Genomic DNA, 24,905 nt, shown 5'->3' on the forward strand with positions numbered 1-24,905 from the left:
TAGTTAACAGGAAACCGGGGAGGAGAGGAAGACGCTCCATTGCTCTCGGGAGATACCAGCGCTCGGCAGACGCCAGCGATGCCAAGACCACAAACCCCCCACTCCTCTATCTCGCTCTCCTCCTCTCGTCTTCCCTTTCATCTCTGAGTCATTGTAAAGTGTAATGAAAGAAAGACGGATGAATAATTAAGCAGACGCCGCGTTTTTAAGAACTCCCCCTTTTATGTCTCTCTGCCAACACAGGACTGTACGCATCAAGTGCCACACAATGATTTCTTTTTAAAGTTCTCGGTGTAATGTGGGATTCCCCATTAACAGAGTCCCTTGTTAATTATGTTCACTTTGCTACAAAGGTTTCCTTTAGGACCTAAATGGGACACTCCCCGTCTGCGGCGGCGGCGGCGTCTCTGCAGCCAGCGTTTTTTTTTTTTTTGTCTGATCACCTCAGGTATGTTTAGACGCCGAGCCGCAGCGTAAACTCTTCATTTCCAAAAGGGTAACGCGGCCTGATCCTTTTAGAGCCTGTCAAACTGAAATGGGATTAGAGGTGTTGAGCATCTGCCCTCTCAATCTGGGTTTTAATAGAGTAAGAGCAGATCACCTGGTCCGGCAGTGTCCTCCTCAGTACAACCCGGTCCTGAGAAAAGAAGCCGACCGCGATCCGTGATCTGTGCGGCGAGAGCGCGATCACAAAGACGGCAGATCACTGGGGCTCCAAAAATTAAAAAGCGCGAGAGACCTCGGCGATTTCACATCACCAGCATGTATTTGCAGAAGGACGGACTTTGATTTCTGACAGCTGGACGCTGAGAAAATGATGAAATATTGAGTGAATGATGCTGCAGAAGACGATGAGTAGCTGAGATTCATGGAATGAGGGCAGAGGGGGGGGGGGGGGGGGGGGGGAGAAGAAAAAAAAAAAAAAAAAACAGTTTCAAAGGGCGACTCAGCCGAAGCAGTGAGAAGAAGAAATGCACAAAAGCTTCTTAAATCATGTCAGTCGCACTCTTGGGGATTTGGCAAAGGCAGGGCCGTCTCAGGATATGTCAAACACCACCCTTTCCATCTGCCAATCTGGGAAAGGCGCAGATTGAAGTTCTTGCTGTGTAGACAAAGTGTGTAGGCGGGAGATGTAAACAATGTGACAAAAACCTAAATCCTCACATGGTGGAATTAAACAAGATCAGGGAAGACTGAAAATGTAGGCCAAAGTCTTTTTTTTTTTCCTTCTTTCTTCTTTATGCAGACACACACCATCACCACGCGATTGTCTGCATCATTAACACTGATAAATATCAAAGAGGGGGGGGGGGGATGTGGGCGACACAGAATCAGGCTGGGGGAGCTCCCTCGGTGCCGCTTCCTGTCTGATGTTTGGCTTCAAGAACCGAGACGAATCGTACACAAGCAATATTTGGGATGAGGAGTGGAGGCGGTGGAGAGATGAGGTGGGGGAGGGGGGGGGGGGGGGGCGATGGAGGAGGGGAAAGGAGCTCCCTTCCCAAAAAGGCCTGAAAAGGTTGGACGTGCGCCATGTACGACTGAGAAGCAAATCCAACTGATCGCAGGGATGCTTCTTAAAAATCTGTGCCAGGCGACCTGCACACCCGAGGAGGAAAGGCATCACGGGCTCCTCCGGTCTCCGACACAACACAAACTGTGTTTCTGTTCAGTCAAACACAAACTGGCATTTAGGCTGCGCTGAACACCATCGCCGTACACACTTGGCAGATTTATGACACATTGTTTGCCGCGACCAAAAAACGTCTGACAGTCCGACATTATTCTGCGTTTCCTCGGCTAGAATAACGCCGTGTAGTGAAAGAGCTCCTGAAATGTAAGCTAGCCCAGGGATACCAATGCTAAACTAAACATACACACACAGACACAGACACACACACACACACACACACACACACACACACACACACACACACACACACACACACACACACACACATACACACACACACACACAGAGAGAGACACAGACCTGCCCTAAGAGTCATCATCAAGTCCATTCATGTTAAGTCAACACCATAAAACCACACAAAACACGTGTTCCCTCTCTGTCACTTCACTTAATACTCAAACAAGTACAAAAATCGGCCATATTTAGACACAGCAGACCCGTCACAACAGGAAGACGCAACTGGAAGCCCAGAAAACACCATGTCAGCTGTAAATATTCAACCAGTATTCACACTTTTACACAAATCCGCCCCTCCATCGAGCACACATATTGTGTCCGCTCACCTTCCTCTTGCTGCCTTTTTTCAGTCATCCAGTCGGCGCATCCAGAGATCTCCTCACAGCAGAATGAAAAGGCACCAGAAGAAGAGGTGAAAAAAAAAGAAAAAAAGAAAAGAAAGAGCAACAGAAAGGACACAACCTTACATTTCTGTTTTCCGGCTGTTGCTGCTGCTGCTGCTGCTGCCGCGGAGATTATTTTCCTCCCTGTTTAAAAGTGCCGTCACCCTGCGAGTGAGGCGAGGAAGCCGGTTTCCTCTACGCTTCAGCTAGAGAAGGCCTGTCCTTGGGCATGTGCATTGTGTGTGTGTGTGTGTGTGTGTGTGTCTGTGCTGTCTGCAGAGGCTGCCATGTCTCCCATTGTTCCAGGGCGAGTGAGGCAGGCTTCCTACCCCAATAGACCCTGCCTACTACAACAGCTGTGGACCAGCCCCCACCTCTCTGCCACTCGCCTTCTCCCCTCCTCCTCCTCCTCCTCCTCCTCCTCCTCCTCCTCCTCCAACTCCTGCCTCTCTGCTGCTGCTGCCGCTGCTGCTTCTAAACATTAACCCTGCAGCTGCCGGCTCAGGCCCATAAAGAGGTGGAGAGGGGGGTTGTGTTTCAAAAGAGACCCTACCATGTAACGGACAAAGGAAGTTAACAGAGAGAGGATATCCGACAGCCGGGCTGAACTGACAGCACTTCTGCAGAGAAGCATTCAGTGCCCTAGAAAGAAAACGGGCTCTGCGCTAAGAGGATTGTCTTCCTCAATCACAGTGGTAATAAGTGCTGGACTGAGTCCCCGTGAGGCTGCGCTGACGTTGGACTGTTATACGCGACACGTAGAGCGACGCCAACGTATCGGCCCGTGTTACCTTACTGCAGATCAGGAGATATTTAAAGTCATTTAAAAACAGTGGCACTGTGACATGGTTTGTCCACCAGAGGGCGCTGACAAGTTGATTTTTAAACAGTAAAATGTCACCAAAAAAAAAAAGAAAAGAAAAGACAAATACAAAGGATCAAGATCCCGACTAAATGACTTATCACTATTGTTTGTTTACATTGTGCATTTATGTCTACAGACATATCGGTATCGGGCTCAAGCATCCAGTATCGGTAGGGTTTTAGTGACGTAAGTGAATAGCAGAAATAGAAACAAAATGATTTACACCATGTATTTTCCATTATCTATCAAAGCTGCAACAATTTGTTCGATTAATTGATTTGTCAATCGACAAAAAAATGAATTGGCAAAATACTTTTTTTTACTACTATACTATTTTGATAGTTGGTTTATTGTTTGACATTTTTCATACAATAATTCCAAACATCAAAAAAAGTGAATAAAACCTCTTTTAAGAGCTTGTTTTGTTCAATTTACTAAAAATAATTCGATCTTCTCATCTGACGAAGCAGGAACCAGAGATATTTGACATTTTGTCAATCAACCAACGATTAGTTTCAACTGTAACACGGTTACTTTCTCACACACAGTGATGATTTTTGTGAATGACAGCAGCAGCAGCAGCAGCAGCATGCTTCAACTACACCGTGTCGTGTCTCAACTGGTCAGCAGCACGGAGGCTTTCTGAACGAGTGTCTCAGTCTGGTTCATCTCTGCAGGTTCCCCCCCCCAGTGTGACTCATCTGCTCTCCTAGTTAATGAAGCCGCATCATGCTCAGACATACCAGACACACTAAACCAAGTCCGATGACAAAATGACTGGGCGCCAAGGCAACAACAACAACAACAGGAGGAGGAAAACACAGGTTTTGGGTATTGAACGTGGGAGGATGACACGCTGAAGTAATAATGGAAGAAAAAAACATCCCAACTGCCGCCTCTGGAATCTATTTATTTAAAAAAGCAGATCTATATGCATTCAAGTCAAAGTTGAGCTTTTTTCCAATTTGACCCTAATTGAGTCGACAAGAGACCTGACCCACATCGATTTTGCCCCCACAACAGACTTCCTACAGGCAAAATCAAGCGCCCCAGGGTGCTCACATGAATGTCAGTTGTTTCAAGCTATTGTCATTCAGATTTGACCAAAACAGTCTAGCCAGTTTGGCGAGTGTTCAGCTTGTCCCAGATTCACAACAGAATTTAAATTTCTGTGTCAGAAAGGCAGTGGTGGACTTAAGTAAAGAACATTTACACAAGTACTTAAGCACAGAGGTACTTGTAGTTTAGTTGAGTATTTCCATGTTATGCAACGTCATACTTACAGTATATTCAACTACATCTCAGCCATATATTGACAGCTTTAGTTACTTTACAGATTACACTGTTTGTTTCATGCCCAGTGAAAACCAGGTGTCTCCAGATGTGTTGGTTTTGAATGTTTTTGGATAAACTGAAGGATTAAGTGTTCCCTATATGAGCTGAGAAATCCTCATACTTCTTAAGCTAAACACACTTTTTTAAAACCCTCTTGGATCAGCATGAGAACGCATCGTCACAAAGATGAACATCTGAGATCACGAGAAGTGGACTTTTTAGAGCTACCTGGTTCAAACACATTATGACATCATGGAAGACGTTGCATTTCTGTAGATTAAACTACCCAACGGTATATGACAGGAGTTCAAATTAGCACTGACACAATGACTACTTCTACTTGTCATACTTAAAGTACATTTAGCTGGTAATACTTCTGTACTTTTACTTGAATGCAGGGTAGAGGAGTATCTCCACAGTGTGGATCTGAATACTTCTTCCACCACAGCTGAAATGAGAGACGGCGAGCTCTGCTTTCAAACAAAAAGACAGTGATAAATGCAATATGGACAATCAGGGGAAACCCCAAAGGCAAAACACAGCACAGGTCATAAAGACTGAACCACATCAAAGGTAAAAAAAAAAACAAGACAGACGCTGAGCTTCACATCAAAAATCACCCAGATCAAACGAGCTCGTGTCCAGTGAGGATTTATCCTCTTATTACTGAACACATATGGCCGCCCTGCCCAGTCTGTCCTCATCGCCAGGCCTCTAATCTCTGTCCACCTAGTGGCTGACAGACAGAGACAACCTGCATGGGAGCGTCACTGCGTCAATTAAAACCGGTTTTAAAACAGTCAGGCGCCCAAATGTACAATGAGGCGTCGTTTCACTTGATGTGATCTTTCTTCTCGCTACTAAAAGATCTCACAATGTGAAGAACATGAGAGATGAAGAACAAACTAAGTAACTGACACACTTTTCAGAGATAGATATTGTACTCTTTATTACTTAGTTAAAGGAAGGAGTTTGTTCACAAAAAAACAACAACATTGTGTTCTCAGCAACTTCGAGCAAAACTCTAGTTTGGCATTTGTGAGAAGAAGAATGCGAGAGCAAATGAAAAACGCTGCGAGACCCGCCTGCTGCTTTCCCATCAGATATCAACAGCAACAGAGGCAGAGTTGTGTAGAAGAAGAGGACAATGCGCTGACGTTGTACACACATGATGTGAATGGAACAACGCACAGTCGCTGTAATCCGTCTCTCCAGCTCTGTTACACAACATGTAACATTTAGGGATAAAATGAATAAAATGTCAAGAGGCATCTCAGGTATTCTTTGTTTGTTTTTAAGAAAAACGAAACAAAGTCAATGTTCATTTCGGCATCCAGGTATTGTTTTAAGACGGGGTTTAGAAAAAGTGAATTTATCCTTTCGCTCGCCAAATGGAGGAATTGGTCTTGTTGTCACCAGCAGAGCACAGAAACAGTTAACCAATGAACGAAGGACAGTCAGGGGATCGTCATACCTCAGCTGTGTCAGACGTTAACGCACACAGACATCTGTATGGCATGAATGGGACATTGAGGGACCGGCTTCCCTTCTAAGAGGGTCAAAGGCTGAACAGGCCGACATGACCTGAATGAGAGCCGGTCACATGGTCCCCTGGAGCTAACTCAAGGGAAATGAGGATAACTCTCAACATAAAAGCCTTATTGTCACCTCCCTCCGACATCCACTTTCCCCTCAAGTGAGGATCTTCCCCAACTCAGAGAACTCAACGGTAATGTGGACATAAAGAGAGTCAAGGGGCAATAAAACCCCCCCCGAGTGTCTTAATGGAGGGAAACTTGCCTGGAAACTAAGTGGAAAGAACTGGACTGGAACAACACATGTGACTGATTTGAAATTCAATGCAAACAACGTGTAAAGCAGGACGTCGCGCATCTTTTTAAAAAAAACAAAAACAAAACATGCAGTTCCTCCTGTCATGATTATGTAAGATGACGAGGAGGAAGAGCCTTAACCTCCGAAAACAAAGAACAATATCAAATCAAAAAAGACCGGAGCTGGAAAGATTCGTTGATTCGAGACGTTACCTTTTGCCTCTGGAACATTTGTCTTGACTATTACTCGACTAAACAAACAACTGAGAAGATTAACCAGCAGACAGGCCATGTAAAAATACAGAAACCAACGATCTGGTAGCAGATGGTCAACGGTCGTTTGTGGTCATGGCGGCTGAAGCGAGCGAAATATCTTGGAAGTTCTGAATTAGAGTTGTAAATCAGACTGGAGGGGCAACAAACCTCCATTGAGGGGCCGACAGTTTAATGGGCACCGATGGCCGCGTCTCCGCGAGACGATGGAGAGCTAATCCACCGACAAGAAATGTGACACTCTGGGCCTCGGCGAGGAGATGCGCGAGGTTTAAAGCCGGGGCCGTAAACACCCCGGCGGTGTCGGTGGAGGCCTCTTGTGCTAATTTGCGTGAAGCCTCGGCTCAGTCGGGCCTCATTAGGGAGTCAGGAGTTGAAGCCGGCGAGCCATCGGTGGCTTTGTGGACTACGTTAGCTGCTTGTGCCACGCCAGGAGAAATTACCTTCACATGTAGAGCTTAAACGGTTAATCGATCAAGACGAAAATAAATCGGCAGCTATTTTGATTTTCAAGTCATTTCTTAAATAAAAACATCAGAAAACAATCGCTGAATGAATATATACAGGATGTCTTTGCCTTCTCTGATATCAAGGTGGATATCTTCAGGTTTTAGACTGTTTCTTAGACAAAACAAGCAGTTTAAGTAGGCCTGTAAGACGGGACAGAACGTATTTACCCCGAGATCCCAAAATTCTTGTGCAGCAGGTGCAGAACAAAGAGTGCAAATATAAACCATCAATAAAAAGGTGCAAATACAAAATATACCAGGTGAACACCTGAAGGGGTTAGCTCGGTCAGGTAGCTTGTACCGTTAGTATCTTGCACCTTTTACCAATTAATTAAGACAATTATTCAGATTAATCAATTGTGAAAACAGTCATTAGTCGCAGCCTTATTCTCAACTTTCACTCCAGAGATCTTCAGAACCCCTAACATGTAAAACAAAGATTTAAAGTATGCTCTCCAGTTCATTTCTGCAATCATAAAAGCCCAGTAATGAAAACCATTTGTCCTGGCCTCTATTAAAAAGCAGGTTTCATACCACCGTAAATACTCCACAGAGAGGTATCGTTTCTCCCCCCCCCCTGCCAACCAGACTACGAGCTGTGTAACCAGACTGACATTTTGTCCAGCTGCACACTACATTTCCATGAGAGTCAGCAAACGTCTTTAATACCTGATTCCTCGGTGAGTCATATTCGCACCAAACTGCTGAACTCTGACATGCCTGGAAAATATGTGGAGGTTGAACAAGACACGCCGGCGAGGAGGCCAGACATGTTAATCCAGGTCATCTCGTCCAGTTCTATAGAGCTGCTATAGTAATGACGCTGACTCGCTGCTATGTAGTAGATTGACATGGTAACCTATTCTGCAAGGATCAAAACATGTCAAATCAGCCCGACTACTGAAGCGCTCGGCTCACTGGAGGGCTGTAACGGCTCCTGTGTTCGTAGTAACCGGTCACGGTACGGTGGTCGTGCGCGAGCGACATGTGATGATTGGCATGCGAAGTCAGTCACACCATGACGAGGGCAAATTGAACGCTGGAGATGGAAGACCCGGTCAGCTACAACAGCAACGGGGGGGGGGGGGAGAGACAGAGAGAGAGAGACAGACAGAAAGAGAGACAGACAGAGAGACAGAAAGACAGACAGAAAAAGAGAGAGAGAGAGACAGACAGAAAGAGAGATAGACAGAAAAAGAGAGAGAGAGAGCGAGAAAGAGACAGAGAGACAGACAGAAAGAGAGAGAGAGAGACAGACAGAAAGAGACAGACAGAGAGACAGACAGAAAAAGAGAGAGAGAGAGAGAGAGAGAGAGAGACAGAGAGAGAGCGAGAGACAGAGAGAGCGAGAGAGACAGAGAGAGCGAGAGAGACAGAGAGAGCGAGAGAGAGAGAGACAGAGCGAGAGCGAGAGAGAGACAGAGAGAGAGAGACAGAGAGAGAGCGAGAGACAGAGAGAGCGAGAGAGACAGAGAGAGCGAGAGAGAGAGACAGAGTGAGAGCGAGAGCAAGAGAGAGATAGAGAGAGAGAGAGAGAGGTGTGTATAAGACGAGGACGGAGTGTCGTAGGGATGTGAATGGAAACACATCCAACAAGCTAACAAGCTAACACACAGTCAACAACATCACACAGATGTCCGATCAGCGAGATGACGATGGATGAATGTTTGGGTTCTTTCAGAGTTTAAATAAAGCCATCGTGGAGCTTACTGAAACACTCATAATGCACATTTGCTCACATTTCCGTACTGTGTAATACAGAAGTGTTTGAAATGCTCTGGAGTTCTATGAACGTACTTTACCAAAGTTGCCAGTCGGCTAAATGCTACTCCAGATCCAAGCATGAGGATTGCGTCCGTCTCTGACTCTTTACTACTGTCTCTAGTACCCTTTAAGCATTTGTTTGTGTGTCTGCTGTAAGTTACTTAACTCTCACATACAGCACCAGCTTTAAAACAGACATTTGTTTTTGTGAAATAAAAAGCAGAATAATATTGTGTTGAATGAGGTAGCACAAAAGTACAAGTAAAGTACCTCAAAACTGTACTTGATTTAGTGAAAATAGTTGGGTTCCACCACTGAGTAGCAGGATTAATAAACCCAATTATCCAAAAATCACAAATAGCTGAAGCCAGGTGAGCTAAACAGCAAGTTGAACTTCATGACAGGCCAGATAAAAGGAGGTCTAGGAGGAGCGCGAGCAGCTGGACGACGGGCAGCGTCTCCACATCTGGCCACCAGCCGCAGCGGCTCAAAGTCAACCAGGAGTCGGCACACTCATCATCCACATCCTTTTCCCAAGGTCTGGCCAAGAGGAAGACCTATTTATGGTACAGAATCTAAGATAACACGGCGGGTTATATATGGAGATCCTTATTTAAGCCTCCAAACAATCTGCTCTCCATCACACCGGCAAACACGACCTACATGGGAAGATTGCCGATGTTTTTTCAAGGCATATAGGTTGGAGTTGTGAAACAGGAAGCTCGTGAGGATTTAAAAACACTGAAGCAGCGGCAGTTCACTGAAGCACCTTGTGGGAGAGGGTTTAGGGATTGAAGGGGTGTGTGTGGGGTGGGGGGGGGGAGGGGCTGCATAAAGCTCCTCCATAACAAATTTATTTTAAGACAAATGAAAACAAACTGCATGGGTACACAAAGGAACACTGTTGAGATACAAGGCAGCCTGCCTATAGAGGGAATACCTCCCACTGTCGCTGTTATTCTTCATCTGCGCAGCGTTAATCCAAGTCATCACGGGTCATAAATCTCAGCGTGGAATATAATAGGTTGTGTGGGCATAAAAGACTGAATCAAATGATGGCTTCTTAATCCTTTTTTTTTTTTGTCCAAACAGGACGTGGCGGGGACCCGGTTTGCTTGAATTGATTGAAGCTTAAATTCCTAGCCATATTTTCTTTGGCCAGACTGATGAATTGAATGTTTGTTGCAGCTGCAGCAGCTAAAGTAGTGTTTTGCCAACTTCAATGTTTGTATGACCGCAGATTCCTCCGTAGGGTGGGCTGTGAATGAGTGTGAGCTCTTTGCTCCCTCCCTCTCTCTCTCTCTCGTATACCATCAGGATTCCTTTAAGCAGTTACAGTTAATGTAAAGATGGAGAAGACAAGTCCTGCGCTTTCGAGTTGTTCCCGACATCTTCTGCCGATATATATTCTGCATACAAATAATCCCGATAAGACTCGAGTGGAGAGGCGGCTCGGCTCGGAGGAGACAATGCAGGAGAAGATAACGTCCCTTTGATGTGAACATCTGCATTGTGTACACAGGCACGATGCTGAAGCTGAGTCCTCCGCCAGTCTTCTCTCCTGCTGTGAGCGCCGCTGCATCGCGCCGACTCAGCGGCGTAATTAATGAATATTTTGCGATGCTAATGCGGGCTCCAGAAGTGCCTTTGGTTGTATAACCATGGTAACTACAGCACCTACAAGCATCAGACAGCGGAGTGATTAAACTCATAGCCGATAAGGAGGTCTCAGCCCCAGCCTGGCCTATCTTCAAAGCACGGTCGTTTATACAGAGGGGGGGGGGGGGTGATACTGAAGAGATAGGCCGACTGCAGGAGGCTCTGACCCGTCTGCGCACCCCGACCAGACTTCAAACCGACTACATTACTGTCCCGTTGCTCTCTCCTCCCTGTAAAACTGCTGAACTACGACCTAATAAAGCGATATTTCACAGACGGACTGACCTTGACAGTCTGTAAGGTCTTTTGCTCCATAAAAGCCACATCTTTTTAGCCTCAGGTTGCCTGACGACTAATAACCCATCAACAGGGAACTATTCTCATAACTGATTTTCAAGCAAATATATCGCAACAACAAAAAGACTACTAGACTTAAGACTACTAGTTGGACACAAGACATTCAAAGACGTGAAATTTGACAAATTTTCAACGATTAATACAAACGTGAAATCGACTCATCTTCAGCTGCAGCCCTAACACATAGCTACACAAAGCCTCAGGGCTGCAGCTGATGATTCATTTTATTATTGATCAATCATTTAGCCCCAAATAACCAACAACAACTTCCCAGAGTAATGTGTGATGTCTTCAATGTATCTGTTGATCAACCAATTGAATAATAAATGAATTGTTTCTAAAATGCTGTAAAAGTGAGAAGATGAGAATCACTCTACCGCAAAATGCCTTCAATGATTAATCAACTATCAAAGTACATCAACTATGATGCATTGTGTTTGTCACTGAGGGACAGCTTGTAGTAAAAAGTGGCTTCATGAATTAAAAGAGGAAGGATTTGCTTGTCGTGCTGCTTCCTCATTTCGTTTCCTCTGTGACTCGTCTCGTTTGTCATCGGGGCTCGTTCACAGATTCCCGCTTAAATCACCTGTGTGATCACGATCAAGCGCTGGACTCATCATTTCAACTGTATCATGTTTCGTGGACTGCAGCGCCCGTTAAATAACCAAAACCAGTTAACAGGACCAACGGCCAAATTAAACACTTACTCCATGCCACGTTTCCCCTCTCTAATAAAGTCTGAACACCGTCTGTGGCTGCAACAAGATGTGGGACACAAAAGGCGTGCAGAACATCTGCCAACAATTAAGAGGCGAACAGAGCGAGCGAGCACTTATACTGCCCATTACACCCGAATAAGTCACTGGCTCGGCTCTTCGTGATGTAATGCGGCGCAGCTTGGATGTGCAATCTCAAAAAAAAAAAAACGTTGCGCCGGGACAGAGCCTCTCACAAAAAACGAAAAAAAAAACTTCAATCAAGTTCAAACCCCGGAGCACGCGGCCCATAAATGTAACGCGGCGAGCGGAACCACATTTATCTGCAGCTCTGAGGTCGTTCCTCGGGGACAGAAACGTTCACGACGCCAGTGTGTCCTTGTGTTCTTGATGACATATTGTTCCAAAAGTGACACATTAAATCTTAAGTCCTCCCCAGCATCCCAAAAAAAAAAAAGAGTCTCCCCAATCAACAGAGTAAACTTTGAATTTACGCTGCCATATGTCTGTCCTTGTGGTTGATTTGAAATGTCTCCCTCCACTCCAGAGATGTGTTTTGCTTATTCTTCCTTCACTTGGGTGTTTAACCTTCACTGTGCAGGATCAGGTTTTTGGTGCCAGAAGACTGTTTTCACATTCGCCTGCTGGAGGAGGGAGGTTCACCTTAAATCTGAGTTCAACACGAGTTCAAACAAGATGATTTTGTGACATCACAGCCAACCAAGAAGACAGGAATATTAATTTCGTTGGCTGTTTGACCGCCGGTAGGCTCTTAAAGCTCTGAATACATTTATTTATTTATGATAAATGGCCTCAAGTGATGTCACTCGAGGAACCGCTGGTTGGGGGTTTAATAATACGAGACGCTCCTCATCTTTGCAGCAAGCTAAAAGGCTACATTAGCGTCTATTAGCCTTTATTTAATTGGACAGATTGACAGACAGTAAGGAGGTGAGCTAAGGGGCGCACCAAGCAGCTACTAGCATAGCACACCCAAACCTCAGACTGAACTGTCGGCAATTGAGTTGCATTTTGGGTAATGTGAGTGGAAGGGTCTGACAAAGAGACAAGCAGAGCAAACACTATCATTTCCTTTTTTACAGGAAACGAGTCCATCACTTTGTTCCAGTCATGAGGTCACTGTCTTAATGTGTCTTTGTGCCATGAAGTCTACCAGGATGTCTTACATGATGTACCGTATTTGTCTGCAATGGCCAAAAACAACAAACTACAACACTACATCAACAATACAATTTGGAAAAAGGCACGATTGGATACGTCATTTTTTTTTTTTTTTTTTTGCAAAGCTTCATCGAGCATTTCACAGATCTTCAGTGAAACTTAAACATTTTACGGCCTGAACGTCGGCCAAAGTTCAAACACTCCTTCCATCCTCATTTCTCCTGACCTAAAGTTCGCTCTTTGTTCAGAAGACGATGAGACAATCATGAGCTTATATTATCTGGCCTAAAACCAACAGACACAGATCATTAAGCGTGGATGTTTTTCCCCTTCAAAAAAAAACCGACTCTGGAATAGCAACACAGCAATATTTTAGATGTCTGAATTCTTGTTTAATCTCAGAAAAGGCCTTACAATTTATTGAGATTGCCGGCTCGTGTTTATGGCCGATAAAATCCCTAGCAATGTTGAAAACAAACGAGAAACAATCCACTCCTCGTGACTAGATCGCCATTCAGAAAATGTGGCATCACATTTACTGAATAGCAGCATTGTTAGAGTATGATCCAGCAACACGTATTCACTGCCAATACTGCTCCAAGTAAGTTTGTGTACCGGCAAACATGGGCACCGATCCAGTCCATTACTCTGAGGGGAGCTTAAAACGATTCATCAATTATGTTTCAAACAAAAAGGCCAAACATCCCCCCCTTAAAGCTTCATAGTTAGTGGGGATTTACTGCCTTTCTTTGTGTTGTATGATCGTTAAATTTTGTTCAGACAAAACAAGCAATTTCAGGAAGTGACCTTTGGCCTTTAGAAACTGTGACAACCACTTTTCTAAAGACAAAAAGGGGATTAGTTCAAATCCACGTATTAGTTTGGTGCTACGAAACACCAAACTCCAGCCACCTGTTTTGATGCAAATGTTTTAATTTGTGCATTAAAAAAAAAAAAATACAAACAAGTCAAATGAATCGTGACACATGTGAAGCATGTGACTTCAACATCCTTTGAAGACACTAAAAACAGCAGCTGACGTAAAACATCAGATCTGTGTCGACCGACGAGACTATATGACGTCCCTTTAAACCAATACATGAAACAAACATGAACACTTCTGTGTCGCTTTCTACCACTTGAGATGTGACTGGCGCTCTTCTGATTACCTCGTGTCATGTAACAGTACAGTGGATGGAGACATGCCTTCGTTTGCATTATCTTTTGCCAAATTCGCTGGAAAGATTTGGATGGAAATCTGTCCAAGGACTGTTTTCACTTCCTTTTCCTCTCACTCTCTGGTGTTCACAGATTAAGCCCGACCAAGACCTCATTTTTGAGGCTGATATCGATTTGGAAGTTTAAAAAAAAAAAAATCTTGTAACAACATCTTAATATAGATCCCTTGGATTTTGCTTTTGTTTTGTTTCAATTGTGACTAAGATACAAACTGAGTGGAACATCTTACAATGTGTGCAAACTACGTAATGGTATCAGTTATCTACCAACATAATACACAGATACTGATATATATATATATATATATATATATATATATATATATTCAATAATTTAACAAAGCAGATACATAAAATACTAAAAATGCATATTATGTTTTTATCTCCTTCTTCTCAATCATTGAAACACCAAGAATCTAGGAATATGTAAATATTGTCCCTTTCCTAAACGGGTTCCACTAGACCTCTTCTCCGTTTTGAGTGATACAAGTTATAAGTTGCATATAATTAGATCACGCTCATTAGTTGAGATGTCACAAAATCCTGCTTAATTACCCCCCCCCCCCCCCCCCCCCTTTTTAAAAACATCCTGCAAGTATCAAACTGTGCACAAAACATATCATTCTGCACAGCGAAGCTCAAACATCCATGTGATGCAAATATGTGCACATTTCTGAGTGGAGGGGAACTTTAAACCAGCTGGTAAAAATAGACCCTGCAGAGTAGTGATAAGGCAGACATTGATCAATGTGATCCTATCTTCACATGATATAAAGCAGGGTGGGTTGTCCTCCACTACATGCCTGCTGCAGACATATTCACACCTTAATTCATTCATTATTTGGTCGATTTTAAGATTGGTGAAATGTGTAGCACTGTCTCTGGGTTTTAGTTCTATCAATAAAGGAATGCTTCTTCTCATCGTCATTGTGAGAAGAACAAATACATGTACCGTTAGGATTTGGATGTCAGTTCCCTTTTCCATGTTCCCCTTTAAGGTTTCACCCCTAGAGCAGCGACGGGGCTGCTTTCAGATTCAGTTCATGCAACTGAACAAAAACCTACTTCGGCTCAGAAAAAAAAAAAATGACATTTTTTTTTTTTCTCTCCATGGGACAGGCCCTCCAAAAAGAAAAACCAAACCCTGCACCAACATGCGTCCCCTCCGACACGTCCATGTCGTTACGCCCTTTGCGTTTCTCCCACAAACGGACAAAAACCCCCGTTAGAAAACACCGGGGCGTTCAACGTTAAAGACAGATACCCCCGTACGCGTTTAGCTTCAGGCTGCAGCCCGTCCAGCCCGTCGCCTCACCGGGAACTGTTAAATCAATGAAAAGCACGCCAAGAGCCTTCTGTCGGTATTCCAACAATCCTCTCGACCGAGCGGACACGAAACAGCATTTTCCTGCTTGTTTTTTTTTTTTTTTTTTTTAAACTCACCTCATTTGGTTGGAAACTGTCGAAGACGACGCTGCCTCTCCGGGATTAATAAAAGACGGAGATATACTGTTATTTCTTTTTTAAAAAACGGGTCTATCTCGAGCTCATTCGTGAAGCGTCCTCCACTGCAGCAGCAAGCCGCTTTCTAATCTCTGCCTCGGCGTTTAGTGTTTTGGGTTGAGGAAAAGTGATGTCATTGCATGAAATTGCATTACCCGCCCCAAATTTTTTTTTTCCTTTTTTTTTTTTTGGGAGGCTGTCCCCCATGCTGCCAAACATAACTTCAATATACTTTTTTAAAAAGCCATTGGCATACTTTCAACAGATGTATACATTACTGAACTGAATCTGTATACTCCGTGTGCGTTACTGGTAGTACTTTGGGTGTGCTGCCCTATCACATATTTGTTCCTGCTCATTGGATTTTGGGTCTAGCACTCCTTTACCTAATACCCTTTAAACACCATCTGGAGATCATTAAGTTCAACAAATGTATCATCAACTTGTTTATTTCTGGATGCAATATGAGTGTCCTACTTTTATTAAAAACAGATGGGAGTACAATTGAAGGCAATTGAACACAACAACAACAAAAAAACAAACCCATCCACATGCTGATGAGTACAATAAATGAATGCATTGTCTAATGAAACTATTTACATATTCTGTATATGGAGCCGCAGAGGTTTTTCATCTCGGAGCGTCGACCGCAGCAGACTCGATGTCTTGGAGTGAATTATCAGCGGCGTCTTCTTTTTCACCTCCCACAACCTCTGACACCACCTGGGTGGAAGAACAGGAAGTTAGGAGGACGGTGGTACATTCACTGCTCTGCTGTTGGGACTAAAATAAGGCGTCATTTTCAGCCAAAGAATGCTCTGCTTACGTGCGTTGATGTCATGGTGGAAATTCCTACGTGTGTGTGTGTGTGTGTGTGTGTGTGTGTGTGTGTGTGTGTGTGTGTGTGAGATGAAGTACAAGAATGTGGAGACACAAGAAAAATGATTGGTTTCTTTACCGACTTGATTTTGTAACATCTTGCTTCTAAGCCTGTCCAGATTTCAGGGCAGAGGATGGTTGAGAGAAGTGTGGTCAAATCGTTTGGTCATCAATTTAAAAACAGCGATGCTACATCACACCGAGAGTCAAGTCCGGCTTGATGTGTGGAGCTTCTTCCGAACCTTCTAAACATTCACAGAAAATTCTCTTTTGCAATGTTTTTGAGGATGAAGTTTAAATGTGCAGCGTTTTTGGATGGAAACCTGGCTGCTCAAGACAGGCTGCCTCAAAATTCTGGACAATGATGGAAATTTAGCCAAACTCCCACAATGTGACTGCTGCTCCAAGCAAAGGCTACAAACCAATCAACGACAGACAGGAGCACACACTCTGTTCAGTAGGATTCTATGGACACAAATAAAGAATTCTGTTTAGATTTCAGTCGGCCAGATGAAGACTGTTGGACAGCTGGTTCAGAGGACGGGGAATTGAGGTTAAAGAGTAAACCGACGCTTTAATTCCCAGTAAGACCAGGGGATAAACAGCACAACCAGAAATTTCTTAGTAGGATTTTAATCTTGGTCTTCTGTTATTTTGCCGTGTGAGAGGTTCTGTTTTACAGTTTTTAATGTTTTATTATGAAATTTTTATTTATTTTTTTTTACCTAGGATTTTATTTAATATGAAACTATATGTTATGTTTTGGTCAATCAGCGTTGGTTGATAAAGATGGGAGCACTAAGTCTCATGTTAATTGGGGATGGAAAAAAATGAAACATGTAAATAAATGTAACAAAAGAATGTGAAGCATTTTCTGTACTTTTAGTCAACAGTAGAGAGATGACAGAAAATGAGTGGAGAGAGAGAGAGAGAGATGGGAAATGTCATGCAACAAAAGGTCATCAGACAGACTTGGACCAGGGATAGTCAGTTCATAGACAGCGCCTTGAACCTTTGAGCAAAACAAGATAATAAAAGACATTCACATCAAATGATCTCAGTCCCGCTTTTACCGGGACACGACTGGCTTCACGCTCCTCTTTCGAGGTTTTTTGAGGCACTACAGCCAAAGCTGGTTGTTTGTTTTCCTACATTAGTAACACAAGCAGAGAAATGTCATTAACAAAGAGTTTCTCTGCCAGTTCATGTTGGCCGATGAGGAGATCCCTCCCCAACATGCTCCCAATGTAAAGATGAGGGACAGAAGACAGCGCTGAATGTTTAAAAAGTATATCTGAAGCTAATGTGTGTGTATATATCTGGTTAGTATGAAAGTCCTGACAAAGATTGTGACCAACATTTTATTAGAGCCATACATTACATACAATGAACAGTGTATGGACACAATCCTTCAACAGAAGGACTCAAGACGGCCCTGACTGAGAGTTAACCTGATCATGCATGATGGCATCCACGTCTCGTTCTGAGAGCTCCTGTCCCGACGCGTCCAGGTCCACCTGGTCTGGGTCTTCTCCGGTCAGGATGTCCATCGGGCCCTCGGCGATGGCTCTGATGGTCTGGTCCTCCAGGGCCAGGGCCGTGTCAAACTGTAGGGGGGACGGAGGACCCTGCATACCGTCCCCTTCCACATCCAGGTCCTGTACAATAGGATGAAATCTAAAGCTTAACATAACACTTGTAGGAGCCGTTTGAAGTTGTATGTATAGATGTTTTTATTTATGTTTACACCTCCGACCACCAGGCGGAGCGTCCTCGTTTCGGGATAACTAGATCGATGCACTCGGCTTCAGGTGTTGCTGCTCTGTATGCATGCAGTTTTTGAGCTTGTGATCCAGCACTCTTATGTTTTTATAAAACATTGTACAATAATAAAAACAGCAAATTGTGAGCTGCAGAGATTTGTGGAATAAATCTAAAAGTTTTGATCATCAGGACATCACAACTAAATCTGACTGTACCGGCCCCTCGGCGGCTTGTTCCGGGTTGTAAACAGTGACTACACTTAGAAACGAGTCAGTTGCTTCTTCTAAAAAGGTGCTGGTAGTATTTCAAGAGTGTAGCAACTTTTTGCCTTTTATGGATCCGGTTCACACTGACTTTATACAAACGAAGCAAGAGCTTAAGTCCATCCATCAATCTATATATATATATATATATATATATCAACAATTTACAATCATTTTCAATTCTCGCAAAAACAAATAAAATAATAATAATAATTCCACTATCACACAGCGGACCAGGTCTGGTTGTTCAGTTACGGAAACACACCAAGCGAAGTGCGGCTTGCTGCTTCCAGGAGGCGTGTTCATGCGCTTCAGGCAGGAAAGAAACCTTTGTAACTCAGCTCAACATGTCACAGGAGTCGGTTTACTCATCGGTTACGGGGATTTTCTGGCTGCAATTTGCCAACAAAAGTCAAACTATCCAGAACCTTTAGTTTGGCCGCACTGCACAGCAGAATCAAAACGGTTGTAGCTCGCTGAGTTTGGAGCATCGGCCGCAGCTTTCCAAAGACATTCGCACAGCAGCTCGCCGCAGGCCACACTTCAACCACTGCTTGGTACATCTTCGGCTTCAGGGCGTTTTCAAAGCTACGTAATCAGCCGCTGGTTCGTTTTTTGCCCCCCTTTGTTCGCTTTTATTTGGGCAGATTTAAGCGCAACAAATCCTACTCGGTGCGGATCAAAACAATCTAGACCCTTTAGCAGTGGCCTCAATCCGGTCACAAACAAATGGCTCGGTTCTTTTGCTGTGGGAACGTGGTTCTGATTCAACTTCATGGCGTACTCTGCAAGTTTTGAGCTAAACGGCTCCTGTAGCATGTCGAGGTCTGACCGAACAAGCAACAAACGCATTGCCTTCTTGAGATTTGACAAAAACAGGACAACTCCGACCGGCACGGACTACGCACCGGAAGACGTTACAGCAGTTGTGACGGCACCCTAACACACCGGCCATCTTACCTATCAATAAGTGTGCCACTCACATTTTTAATACAGTGCATACACATTAGAGGACAGCGGTAGGTCATGTCTACGTACATCACTGAACTCTAGGGGGAGGCTCTCTGTGGGCTGAAGCTCGGCCGCACTCAGGTACATGTCTCTGGTTGCAGTGGTGATCTGCTCCTGCGGCGGAGGCTCCTGCTCGGGCTGGTACATGGGGGGAGGCAGGGTGAGGTGAAGCGGGCAGCGGGGATCATCGGACTGTCCCATGTGCACGGGGCATTCACACGGGACCTCTTTCAGGCCCGGGCACATTTTGAAAAGCACCTGATTGCCGTCCTGGAAGATGTCTAAGTGTCTGGGTGTCAAGGACAATGACGCATGATGTCCACACACACACACACACACGCATTCAAAGAAGAGACCGGCCTCCATCTTGAAAAGGTTAGACTAAATTCTGGCCTGTGGTTTTGATTAATGGGATATTTTAACCTCACAAGTTAGTGAACTAAGTATTATTTCAAGAACTAAAATCATTCCAATGACTACAATCTCCTAAATGGCAATTATTCTGAGGATCATTTTCCTGATTAGTCAATTGATATAAATGACTAATTTAGTGATTATTAAAGTTTTAATAGTGTATTAGTATAAGAATTAATTTACCTCAAATAAATATTTTTAAAACTTTTTCGTCAGATTCCTGGTCAGAAAAATACTGGACTTCAAATTCAAAAGGATTGCTGTGACATCGATTGATTGAATTAGTCGTGGCACAACCTGTCCCTAAACTGGTGAATCAGTAATTGTACTGAAATACTTGACTTAAAATGGTTATGATGGATATTATTAAATCACTGGAGAACTTAAGTTAAGATCATCACCGGCAAATCTAAACAATTTACCGCAGTGAAACCGACACAAGAGTTTTGTAACTCTCATCAAGCGCGAGTATAAACAAAGCTTTAGTTTACGCCATTTTCTCACTCGTACATTTGCTGTTAAATGAAACAGAAAATATGGAATGGCCAAATAGCAACGTCAGACGACGCACGGTGTAACTTAACATTTCAACTTTGACGAATGCTTCCACATAAACAGTTCCACATGTTGATAATCCTAATGTATATATCGTGCTTCGGTGGGGACAGAAAGTTACGGGACACGGTGCCGTCTTGGCAAAGAGCTCCGGGATTCTTTCGCTTTGCCTTTCACCAATTTGCAGACTTCAGAGTGTCGTGGAAATGTTCTTTTTTTGGGGTTACAGCTTGTTCTCCAGGGGAATGCATGCTCTGACCCGATGCAGACGCCTCTTTCAACCAATGTATTTTTGTCATCTATGACGTCAACGCATCTCTCCAGCTCCATTGCAAAAAGGCTCGACTGTAGTGCCCGAGTGGCTTTGTACAACAAGCACTTGCAATATAACTATTTTCTTGTTGTTAGCGGAGAAAAATCTCGAATCTTGTTGAAAATATGAGACGCACGAGACTACCGGCAATGATTTTGGGTAAAAATGAAGGCAGGTCGAGAAGGGATTTTGTTCCTTCCAACTGAACAGATTAGTCCCTTTATAACTCTGGGAAAAATCAACAGACCACAGGAAGGAGTTTATGTAGGCACCCTTTGAAACCAGCAGCTACTGCAAGCTGCTGGTCTTGATCGAGGCCATGGTGAGGACGGCTCAATGAGCAGAGAAAGTCAGTTCATTTAAAGACACGTTTAGATGTAAATATATCCATTCAATAGGAGTTTTCCACCTCAGGGTTAGTCAACTCTGAGTCTATGAGTTTGTTAAACCTGATTTCTGAAACAGGGCCCAGGTTGTTTTATATGTAAACGGATCACACTGTGTTCCAGACACACAATGAAAACATCAGTGAGGATACGTGAGACGCAGTGGCGGGTCATGGGCAGGCAGGGGTTGGTACATCGGGTTCCCTCCTCAAAGGAGATGCACTTCTCGTGCACGGCTCTTGAGTGAGACTACAACGGAGAAAAGAAGAGTCATATAAAGTCAAAACACAAACTACAATTTCCTTTATAATATAATCAGCCTTTATAAAAAAACATCATTCCTGAATGCCATAGACTTGTTAGAAATACCTATAAAATGAGGTGAAATTCCAGTTCGCTACACTCAAACACAAACGTATGCATTATCTCTCCCATTACTGAGGTAATCTACATTATTGAGGACAATACTGTCCTGCTACATTTAAAGCATTAAAGCCCTTATTGACATTTTAAAAAGCAGGACACGTTTAGTCAATCAAAACATTAGGAACAACCCCTCATGCTGAACATCCTAGATGTTTTTGATTGGCTCAGTTCTCTTCAGAACGGGCCTCTGCACCAAATTACAAAAGATATTTTTTGCTAAATGAGTAGAGGGCTATATATCACACATGTACACTAGGATGGCCGTGGAAATTTTAGACACGGATATCTTGAAACCTGTACAGACAGTGAACTGACCCTTAATTAAACAGTTTCAACGCTTCCTAGTTTCACTACTACTGCGATGTCACACCTGAGAAGCTCCTTCTGTCACCGCCTGCCTCCTCTCCCTGAGCTGCCGGTGCAGCAGGGCTTCCACGCCGTACCGACGACGGTATCGGCGCAGCGCTTTGAGCTTCTTCAGGTTCTCCCTCTCCTTCATCGACAGACCTTCAGGCCCCGTCAGCAGACTGCTCCCTGACAGCAAGATAAGCAAGTACAGATGACGCTCAGGGCTGGGAGTTTGTAAACATCGAGTTTACATACCGTTGAACAGGTATGTAAACAAAGCAAAAGAAAAAAAATGTAGTTAGTAATCCATTAATCGTATATTTACCTAGAGTTTCATGCTCCACTTTGCGGTTGTGCAGGTATCTGCGCTTCTTCTCTTTCAGCAGGTGCTGCAGGCGTTTGAACTGGTCGATGTAGAGGGACTGCAGCCGGATGAGCTTCTCTCGGGTGATGAGTGCCACTTCCTCTGCCGTGTACACCCCTGCATGTCTGCGATTTACAAAAGGAAAAAAATAAACAAATGTATTCACCGGGAAAAGGGTTCATATCACCCTGTATTCAACTCTTCCAACAACCTCCTACCAGTCTGACTACACCATCTTAGATTAAGGCCAAATCACGACATTTTAGACTCACAATTATAATATACCATATAATAATAAATAAATAAATGTGTTACCGAATATTCAATACTTTTTGGTTTTGGACGTCTGAGCAAACATCCAAAAATGAAGATTTACACTACAATCTAAATCCAATCAAATTAAACCGAGTTTAGATTCAAAGCTTACTTCAGAGGATCCTCGTGATCACTGTCGACGCTGTCTGCCTCACTGTCGGGGTCTCCTCTCCACGTCTGGTCTAGAACCAAAGGACCCTGCTCCTCCTCACTCAGACTGTCCTCATCTGTCCAGAGCAGATGATGTTCAACATTAAAATCATATTTACATACGCCAACATAAAACTGCAAAAGAACTAACCACATTAAATCACCACTAACATAACACAGAGGAAATGTCAATGCACATGAGATTAACTTTGTGTCAACAATTGACAAAGTCTAAACAAGACCTCGTACCTAGAATACGGCTAGCTTCAGAGCGACCTCCGTCAGTGCTGTGAGCCTCTGCGCGGTTGTATCCACTAAGCTGAGACAACAGGGACTCTGGGGACGGACCGGAAGACGCCTTTCTCATCTGAGCTCGGAGGGCCATGGCATTCCTGCGAGCATGCTCTGCACAAAACGTTACTCTAAAGAACACAAAGAGTCATTGGAGAAGAAACGTCAGAGAGTGTCTTCCATACAGAGACTTACAGTTCATAATAACGCCGAGGTGTAACTTTTTTTTACTTTCTTACCCATCTTTCCTCTCGACTTTTGGTGCAGCATTGGGGCAGCGCTTGCCGTTCTTGGCAGAGACGTAGCTGCACTGCTTGTACGGGGCGTTCTTATCCTCCAAAATGTGTTTGACGCAGAAGTCCAGGCCGTCTAGGCGGGGCTGAGAGCACGGCCGCTGGGTGAAGGAGCATGCCTGGGGCTCCTGGGAACGAGCCGTCTGGGTCACTCGGTTTCGACTCGAAGGCAAAACATGGATCCGTATCCTGTTCATTGCAAGCCTAACAAAAAAAATGATGAGTTGAATCAATTGACAGACCAATAAGCCAATCAATTATTTTTATAGTGGGTTAATCATTTGTTTAAATGAAGAAAAAACATCAAACACTCTTAATTCTGGCTCCTCAAATGTAGGATTTTGCCGTTTTGTTTCCTCTGTCTTGTATGACAGCAAACTGAATATCTTTGTAATGTCAGTCAGACCAAACAAAAGACTGAAAATATCATTGTACTGATATCAATCAATATATTAATATCAATATTATATTGATATTTTGACACGAGACTAGATATTGTCATAGATTTTGGATATTGTAATACGGCGCACATGTTTTTTCCTGGTTTTAAAGGCTGCATTACAGTAAAGTGAATCTGTAATCATATCGACATTATTGATTATTTATAAAAAATCTCATTGTGAAAATAATGTTTAAAAAAAAGACAGTCAACATTACAGTATTGTCGCAATATCGATGGATGTATTTGGTAAACTATATATATAAAATATCAACCCTTATCATCGGACATCTTTTGTTATTTTCAGACAAAAAGCTTGAGACACGAAATTAGGAGGCTGGAGTTACACTGACTACACTGAGATCAAATGCAAAAGTGTCCACAAATATCCTATTTATTTCCCTAATATTTGGCCTTTATGGTATTATGATGTTAAACTGAAGAATGTAGCCAACCAAAATAGGGTTTCTACCATTGGTCAGACAAAACAACACATTTTATGAGTCATATAACACTAACAGTAGACGTACACTAACTATATATTGCAAATAATGTATTACCTAATAATATATTGCATATTTATTATTTAAAGTTAGACCTTTCGTCATAAATTGGGTCCAGAGGTCAGAGTAAAGCAAACAAAACTGACACGTTATCGTATCAATATTCACTGAAAACAACCAAAGTTTATCGAATTTTAATACAAATTTAAGTTATTCTTTATTTCAAATAACGTCTAAGAAGACTGACTTCAGTCAACATAACTTTGTAAGTTAATATAAATGATTAACATGAATTACAGTCAATAAGTATCAAAACAATTGAACCCGCACCAACGTAAGACGTAACAGTTACTGCGTCAGGCTTTCAGTTATGGCGCGGCCATCTTTGTTTAGCAGTTGCTAACATTAGCCAACCGCTACTTTCCACAATCTGCAGCTAAGAAGGGAGTTTTGCTGAACAATGGCGACAGACGGCCACCCTTCTCGATATTGACCAAATGCCTCGGTGGCAGAAAAGGAATACATCTGCATTTACTGTTTATAACTGCTTACCTTTGTCACAAAGGTCCGAGCAGGTTCAACTTGCTTCCGAGGCACACCACATAGGTTTCCCAGCAATCCCCAATAACTGCCACAGCCACTGCA

At 43.4% G+C, this 24,905-nt stretch overlaps 2 protein-coding genes and 1 non-coding gene across 7 annotated transcripts in view; all 3 read right to left on the bottom strand.

The window, feature by feature from the left end:
* The window catches only part of nckap5l (NCK-associated protein 5-like), a 35,741-nt gene extending 19,855 nt beyond the window's left edge, over positions 1-15,886 (bottom strand). For 3 of the 5 annotated variants that reach the window (XR_011105214.1, XM_068733144.1, XM_068733148.1), the window contains exon 1: positions 15,487-15,886. The gene's annotated coding sequence lies outside the window, so the exon portion shown is untranslated. The other 2 variants (XM_068733146.1, XM_068733145.1) reach the window with 2 other exon arrangements.
* Positions 15,887-15,979: 93 nt separating this feature from the next.
* kansl2 (KAT8 regulatory NSL complex subunit 2) lies at positions 15,980-24,901 on the bottom strand. Its single transcript, XM_068733149.1, has 10 exons — positions 24,813-24,901; positions 23,265-23,522; positions 22,984-23,156; positions 22,697-22,811; positions 22,231-22,394; positions 21,928-22,091; positions 21,284-21,380; positions 19,491-19,744; positions 17,877-18,083; positions 15,980-16,269 (listed from the first exon to the last, which is right to left on the bottom strand). The coding sequence occupies exons 2-10, from the start codon at positions 23,513-23,515 to the stop codon at positions 16,177-16,179; spliced, it is 1,518 nt and encodes a 505-aa protein (XP_068589250.1). The 5' UTR covers positions 23,516-23,522; positions 24,813-24,901; the 3' UTR covers positions 15,980-16,176.
* LOC137889856 (small nucleolar RNA SNORA2/SNORA34 family) lies at positions 20,933-21,066 on the bottom strand. The gene has a single exon (XR_011105251.1). It is a non-coding gene; the product is annotated as a small nucleolar RNA SNORA2/SNORA34 family (small nucleolar RNA).
* Positions 24,902-24,905: the final 4 nt, after the last annotated feature.

The sequence above is a fragment of the Cebidichthys violaceus genome, unplaced genomic scaffold, assembly GCF_023349555.1.
Source record: "Cebidichthys violaceus isolate CVI_PGR_0920_01 unplaced genomic scaffold, fCebVio1.0.p SCAF_6, whole genome shotgun sequence".
Classification (NCBI taxonomy): Eukaryota; Metazoa; Chordata; class Actinopteri; order Perciformes; family Stichaeidae; genus Cebidichthys; species Cebidichthys violaceus.

Excerpts from the sequence above, each read along its gene's own strand:
- kansl2 (XM_068733149.1), bottom strand. The coding sequence starts at position 23,515 with ATGAACAGGATACGGATCCATGTTTTGCCTTCGAGTCGAAACCGAGTG. Across the intron at positions 22,395-22,696 it reads GATCACGAGGATCCTCTGAA|ACATGCAGGGGTGTACACGG; the intron begins GTAAGCTTTGAA and ends TGTAAATCGCAG. Across the intron at positions 22,092-22,230 it reads AGTGGAGCATGAAACTCTAG|GGAGCAGTCTGCTGACGGGG; the intron begins GTAAATATACGA and ends TCTTGCTGTCAG.